Below are 8,013 nucleotides of genomic sequence, written 5' to 3' on the forward strand. Positions count from 1 at the left end.
TAAAAGACCTGAATAGACATTTGTCCAAAGAAGATATACAATTGTCCAGTAAGCACATGAAAAGATGTTTAACGTCATTAGTCATTAAAGAAATACAAATCAAAACCACCACAAGATATCACTTCACATCTAATAGGATGGCTATAATTAAACACACACATACACACACAGAGAAAATAACAAGTTTAACCAGGATGTGAAGCAATTGCAACACCTGTACATTGCTGATGGGAATGTAATATGGCGCAGCTGCTGTGAAAAACATTTTGGTGTTTCCTGAAAGAGTTAGCACAGAAATGCCCTATGACTAGGCAATTCCACTCCAAAAGAATTGAAAGCAGGTACTCAAACAGATACCTGTACACCAACATTCACTGTAGCATTATGTACAGTAGCTGAAAAAGTGGAAATAACCCAAGTGTCCATGGACAGATGAGTGAATAAGTAAAATGTGGAATATCCATATATTTGAAAATTATTCATTCATAAAAAGGAATGAAGTTCTGATACTTGCTACAATATGGATGACTCTTGAAAACATTATATGCTAAGTGAAATAAGCCAGACACAAAAGGATAAATATTACATGATTCTATTTACATGAAATACCTAAAACGGACAAATTCATAAGGGCAGAAAGTAGATTAGAGGTAACCAGGGAAGGGAGGAATGGGAGTCTTTGCTTAATAGCTACAGAGTTTCTGTTTGGGGTGATGAAAAAGTTTGGGAAGGGCTTCCCTGGTGGCGCAGTGGTTGGGAGTCCGCCTGCCTGTGCAGAGGACACGGGCTCGTGCCCCGGTCCGGGAGGATCCCACATGCCGTGGAATGGCTGGGCCCATGGGCCATGGCCGCTGAGCCTGCGTGTCCGGAGCCTGTGCTCCGCAACGGGAGAGGCGGAGTCTCTCACAACAGTGAGAGGCCCGCGTACCGCAAAAAAAAAAAAAAAAAAAAAAAAGTTGAAATTGCAAATTTATATTATATATTTTTTACCACAATAATAATTTTTTAAAATAATATATTCACACTAAATATTCCAGTTTACAGCAGAAAATCACACTATTCCTTATTTAAGGAATAAGTTTTAGTAAGACTTTAAACTTTACTACTAATACATTTTGACTATTCATTTTTAACTAAGTAAAGAGAAACAGGACAAAAATAAACATTCACTGGGTCAGAGATTTAGTCAGAATCGGGGAGTCGATAGATTTATGAGTCAAGTCAGAGGTGAAATTTTTCAGTTTTTTATACTTTAAAAGGTCATTCTTCGCTGAATGCTAATATCATATATTAAATACAAATACAGGAGCTAGGGTCCAGAGGTTTTCTTGGTTCTTACAGTTGTAACTCCTTTGCACAATAGCAATGTAGTTACTTGCAAGATGGATACTGAGGGATAGAACGTTCTCAGCAACATTCGTAAGGCATTTCCAACCCCTCTTTTCCTCTTTGACCACCTGAGGATACAGTGTTGACAGTGGCCACAGACAGATCTTTGTTACCTGCTTACATCTCCTTCTCCCCTCTCCTGAACTTCTTCTTTCTCATTAAAAATAATCGAGTCTGGTTTGGGAATCTAGATGCCTTTAAGGAATGAATGCTTTTTCCACATGACTATGTTTTCCCCACCGAAAATAGGGAAATATTTTTTCTCTGGACACTCCACAGGAATGGTTAAGTACCCTGCTGAAAGGAAAATCAGATCTCTGGGGTATAAGACATAACCAACATTAGAAACACTCATAAAAATTCTGTGGTTCCAGAATTTTTCCCTTTAGTCTAAATTATTATGGTCTGAGATATTTTTCAATGGAAGGCGGAAAATAGCTTTTCTATCAAATTAAACATCCAAATTTCTCTGATATATTAATTATCAATAGCAAGCACTTCTATACACCATTGCATGTCTCCCCCAGATTTCCTTTTTAGGTGTTTAAGGGTATCTGTTATAATCATAATTTTTCAAATAAAGAACCTGAGACAAGAGAGTCTATCTGCTTTGCCCAAAGCAGAGCGGACTCAGCACAGAACTCCTACACCCTCCCGACACTCCTAAGAGTACATTCTTCTTTATAATTAGAACAAATCCCAGGGCCCTGTGCATAGGAAAAGGACTGGAGTGAACATTAAATATGAAATATTATTGGCTTATTGAACTAATGTTCCTATCATTCAAAAAGCTCATATTAAAAATGACTTGGTACAACAATTTTCTGCTACAGGTTAAGACTGTGCCTACCCTAACGGCATAATAACTAGTACATGGATTAAATTAGTGCTCTATCCATTTGCAATATGGAATTCACATGTTTCTTATTTAAAAAAGTATTTTGTCAGCAAATCTGAAACAGACTTCAGACTCCTTGATTTTTTTTTAACCAAAACGATGCTACTACTTAAAATTTCTTGGGGGTAAGTGGCTGGTTTGTTGGGTAAGGTGGGGTGGGAGAGGGTATGGGAGATAGACATTAAGAGGTCATGGTTAGAGGCCTGCGTGAAGCCAAAAGGCCTTTTTACTTGAGACCTCATGTTCTTAGATCCACGTGCAGAGAGGCAGAATGGTCCCACTATTCCATTGCTTGTTATGGTAAGATCGGCAGTAGATATGAACCTTTGATTCGTCCTCTCCCAATCATTTTTACAGGTAAAAGCGTGAAGTCCAGAAGGCAAGTCCATAGCCAGAAGACTGGCATTAAAGGACAAGACTTTAAAATTGAGAATCACAAGCACCTTCTAAAGATGGATCCTGTTGATGGAAAACACTCTTCCAGCTGAGCTCCCGAATGGATGTAGGTATGCAAATTTGAGCATAGTTGTTAAGGAGAGATGAACTGCTCTGCTTATGAAAGAATTCTCCCTGGAGTTGTGGGCCTGGACAGGAATAGGATTGTGGCGGGGGAAAGAGGTAGCCTGAGAGACCCAGACTGCTGTGAGCTTCCCCACCACTCACAGTTCATCAGTGTACCCGAAAGTGCTGGCTGGGCATGAATTGCTAGCGGGACCTGGGGAAGGGATGTAGCTTCAAATCCAGGTTAACTTTGGAAACAGTCAGCAGGTACATATGAAGGGGCTGGGGACACAGGAGATCTTGAGAAATAAACCTCTGTGGATGGGCAAGAATTGCAAGGAAGTGTTGGGTTTCCACAATTCATAATATTAAGCTTTTTGTGTAGCAGCAAAACCTTGAATTGTTGGCCAAACGACACTAGTTAGCAGCGCAATTAGTGCTAAAACATAGGTCTTTTGATGCCTGGTTCAGTGACTGTTCACATCATCATGTGTTTTTTAAGATATACAAAGGGCTTCCTGGTCACCAGGGATTTCTTCCTTGAAAGACAGCCCAGAGCCCAGAGCAAGGAGCTGTCTACACAGGAGAATAAATTCTGGATTCTAATAGCCCCCTGCTTCAGTACTAATTCTTTCTTCAACTTCTCAGTCTGATTTACCCTTGTACTTTTACTACTGCTGTTGGTATATGTCAGAAGCAGAACAGATCTGCCTCTAAATCTAGGAAGCAAGTGGAAATTCCAGCCTAGATGTTCAAAGAAGCCAGTAATATTAAAGTACTAAAGACACAGAACATCTAGTCATTGCAGCCTTCTTAATCAAACCTCTTTGATCTTAGGTGATGACATTCATTTGCCTAAGAGGGTTATTACTCACAGAGTTGGCTGCTGCACAGGGCTCCATTCCCAGACAGAGAAACCACTTGTAGTTTAGCGTCTTACCTGTCACTGTCTTGAAATTCTTAACGATTTTATCTTTGACTGTGTGTTTTATAAGTGAAGTCCGATGGGACAACAGAGGAAGTGCTGGGGCATGGGAGCTTCATCTCGCGTGTGGTCCTGCCCTCCGGGGAGAGAATCTCTTTGCTATCCTGTCTGCTCCCCCGCCCCTGCTCAGTGACCTCTGTCATCTGCCCTGGCAGGGGTCAGAGCACAGCTTGGGAAGGGTTGGGGTTAGGCCCACACCCTCTGCACTGAGCTGGGACTGAGGCCCAGTGCCTGTGAGGGGCTGCACTCACCCCACATATATCCCCATGGCTGAAGGAGCCAGACATTAAATAGCAGATTAAAAAAACACCATGACAGGCCAAGAAAAAGCTTTTTCCTGCTTTTTGAACAGGGAGTTCCACATTTTCACTTTGCACAGGGCCCCACAAACTACATTCTTGACTCTGATTAGATACCTTATCTGGCAATCTCAAACCAACACTGTTTTTAGAATCTTAACTAAATAACCACAACACGTAGGTAATAATAACTCTGTTTATTAAAATCATTATTTGGTTTCAAGAACTCTTAATATTAAATATAAAATCAGATATTTTCAATAGTTCAAGAGGGAAAAAGCCTCTATATTATTTTTGCCAGCAGGTCTCATTAACAATAGGAAGTTTGGATCTGTTGTGGCTTGACAGTATGTTGCATGAAATGGAAAAATGATGGAATTTTTTTTTTTCCACTGAGGCAGCCAGGAAAAAAAAAGGTACTTATTTCTCCACAGTGAAAATATTATCACTCCATATTTTCTATCACATTAGGGAAAGTTGAAAAAAAATCTTGTTACTTCTCTCCAATGTTGGTGTTTGCTCCTAAATAACTATAGTGTTTTTCCATTACCTATCTGGCACTATGTTAACCTGGCCATAGGCCAGTGGCATCAGGGGAATCAAGAGGAAGTGTAAGAAACAGCTTCTTATTTCTTTTTAATTTTGTATCTGCTTCATATCTTAATATCTTACCTTGAGCTTGGCCAAAAGAAGTTCATGATCATTAAGAAGTTTTTTGGTTTCATCTTGATTGCTTCCAATTTCCAGAAGATTGGGCTGTGATTCAGCCAATTGAAGTTGTACCCACTTGCCACACTAAAAATAAAAATGAAATAAAATGCACTTTTAGTTCCTCTTGTTCCTCCCCTTTCACCCTTCTCCTTTTTTTTCTTTTCTTTTTTTTTCTTTTCTTTTTTTTAAGCTTCCAGTCACACTGTGAACACTTTATTCTTTCCACAGAGATAGATAGGCCTTATGTAAGTTGAAATAGAACAGGTCTAACAGAAATCCATGCCCTGCCTTTCCTTCTTTTTTTTTATGCTTAGGATAAATTCTTTTCTCTTAGCATACTGGATTTAAATTCAAAATTCCCAAATGAGGAATATATACAGTAAATTACGTATTATTGGAGAGTACAAAATTATAGAATAATTCACACACTTTTACATTCTCTCACTCACAAAACTGAACTCTATAAAAATAGTGATCTGAGCAAGTAGGGTGCAAACTTCACCAAAGGGAAAAGGTTTCATAAATGTAATGTAGGCTGATTAGTGTCTTTACACTGACCTTGCTGATTCAACCAGAAAGAATAAACAGCAGATGAAGCAACTGATTTTTCGCTTATTCCAAAGTTAAAACAATATTTTCTAAATTTTGTTGTTGCATATTCAATAAAGTTATGTATAAAAGTGTCAGTGAAATTAGATGTGTGACAACTGCTATTGGAATGCAGCCAGCTTGTTTTCCACACTTAGGACCCTTTCATTGCTCCAAGATATAATTCATCATTGCATTTCCTAAGGAATTGCTTTCCTAAGAAGAAACAACCGATGAAGTGAGAGGAACTGCTATCAGGCATGTGCACGTGGCTAAGTGAATTGCTGAAGAGAAATGAGAAACCACATGTCTATTCTAGATCATTAGTGCCCTGAGACTGTTTAGAAATGAGAAATCCGTATAGAGCAGACACAGGCACTTCTACTCCCTTCAGATGGACTTCCCACTTTGGATAGCTTGGGGTTTATTCCATATGGGATGGCAGTGAACTAAGGGAGCTGGGGAGGGAGGATGGAGGGAACATTCTTAGAAACACAGTTCAGTTAAAATAAGAGTTTCCAGTACAATTTTAGAGGTTTTATTTTCTCACTGTCAATTTACCTCTGATTCTTTTATCATTTACTCTGTATGCATTCTTCCTCATCCTACTCTAAGAAATGTTTCATATTTAAGGGAAAGAAAATTTAACTTATTTTAAAAACAGTAATTTTTCCTCTTTTCCCTCTCTGCTGAAATTTGCAGTCACTCAAAGCATCATAAAATCAAACACAAATTATCAATTTTGCTACTTTTGCTTCAGGCTTCTTTCCATGTCCACTCATTGCCCTTGAAAAGAATGGAGGTCAAGGGACACAGCAGAGGTTCTGTTTACGTAGACCAAGTCTTAAGAGCCCTGGGGAATCGGCCTGGGTAGGCACACTCTGCATTCAGTGCTTCTAGAGTGAATCATTTTGCTCAATGTCAAGTGCTGCTTTCCTGTTACGAATTTTCACATTAACATAAAGTTCGCAGCAATTAAGTGAAAGTAAACAGGTCTGTCGTCTATGCTTCTTACAAAAGGCCAGAAAAGTCATTCAATTAAGCTTGGTGGGGCCCTGAAAGTAACAGGCTGTGGTGAGCACCAGCTTGTTTGCTGAATTCCCTTCATTAAACACTGAATTCCTGAGGTGGTGAGTTGTCTAAATCCAAGCATAAGGCTTCAGGGATTTTTACAGGACATTTTCATAGGAAATAAAATCATGGATGCCTTCTTCAACCTAAAGATGTGTGGTCACCTTTGCAAATGAGCAAACTGTTTGACATAAAACATGCAAAAACCTTTAAGCCCCAAGTGGCTTCAACTTCCTGCCGTTAAGGGCAAATTTGACACATGCCCTCAGCACTTTCCCTGGTAGGGTCTTTATTCCCCCAACCATGTGACAAGGATTTACTAGTGCCTTTACCATGTCAGAACCAAAGCTGCAGAGGGCACGTGTCACAGTCTCTTATTAGGTGTTCCCTGCACTCATCATGCCAAAACAATGCCACCCCTTATCTGCTGGGACCCTCCTCTTCCCTCCTTCATCACATACACTCTCAAAAATCACAGACATTCCCCAGGTCCACTGGACCCCAGCCTGGCAATCACGAACTTTTAATCACAAATGCTTTGTCTTTAAAAACCAAACTGAAAGTATATGGTAAAGTTTGTTGTTGCTTTTTAGAAAAATCAAGCTGCTTATAGAGGTTTTCTGGCTAACTGAAAGAGAAACTCTAGCAACTGGCTGAAACTTAGAGGTTTTTCTCTTAGTTGCAATTTAAGAAAGCAATAAGATGTACCTGCTGGGTTATTTTCTATATGCCGTGTACTGCCGATTGTGTGGAATGTTCTTTAGGATTATCAGCACACAGCAAGAAGCCCACAGCTACACAGAAAAAAGGAAGTTGTCAGCTTACCTTTATGATGGCTATAACGATTTTGGAGTCCCCAGCCTGCACAGCTACTGAACTGACTGTTGTCGTAGAAAACTTCTCACCAGGACTTCCTTGGCTGGACATGGTACATTAGAACCAGAGTTTACGCTTTGGGCAGCCTCCGTACAGATGTGTGTCTGCTGGTCATTTCAGAAGGCAACCACCGGGGTTACTTGGATTCATGCAGGGAAAGAGCTCCCCTCGCACTGATTACTCTGCCAAAAGGAAAGAACAGGAGGTTAAAAATAGACAACCCCATTGAGTTTATCATGAGAGAGGGAGGAAAGAACGGGAGAGAATCGCCACACCCCTAGTATGGTAACACTGAACGCCTGTTATTTTGGCCATTATCTTAAATGCAGAGGGCAGCTTCTAGCTCTCTGACTATCAGCTGATGTTTGATAGCAAATGGAAAAAGAATTACATCCTCACAACCCAAATTACTTTAGCTACTGAATCTATACAGTTTTGGTGGGCTTTGAAACCAGCCAGTCATTAACCTGGGTATCAATCTTTTCAAAATTTTTGAAGTCTCCTCCATGCAAAGAAAACTCCCAAAAATGTACTTTAAAAATAAGTTCTGGTATTTGTTTTCGGATTAAGCCATAAAATTGTTTGAAATATCTTTTTGGATTAATGTTTTCCTAAAACTTACTGCCTTTTGTCAAATGAAGTTTATATGAAATGGTCACATTTTCTCAGTCTCAGATTTCTTAGGGACATTTAAA

General features: G+C 39.6%; 1 protein-coding gene across 1 annotated transcript in view; it reads right to left on the reverse strand.

The window, feature by feature from the left end:
- The window catches only part of CCDC141 (coiled-coil domain containing 141), a 197,060-nt gene extending 189,539 nt beyond the window's left edge, over positions 1-7,521 (reverse strand). Inside the window, exons 1-2 of the mRNA XM_082629826.1 lie at positions 7,268-7,521; positions 4,745-4,867 (exon numbers count right to left, since the gene is read on the reverse strand). Of these exons, the coding sequence (XP_082485952.1) occupies positions 4,745-4,867; positions 7,268-7,369 (225 nt within the window). The 5' untranslated portion in view covers positions 7,370-7,521. The remainder of the gene's footprint in view (positions 1-4,744; positions 4,868-7,267) is intronic.
- Positions 7,522-8,013: the final 492 nt, after the last annotated feature.

Source organism: Mesoplodon mirus, assembly GCF_964341445.2.
Source record: "Mesoplodon mirus genome assembly, chromosome: 8".
NCBI lineage: Eukaryota > Metazoa > Chordata > Mammalia > Artiodactyla > Ziphiidae > Mesoplodon > Mesoplodon mirus.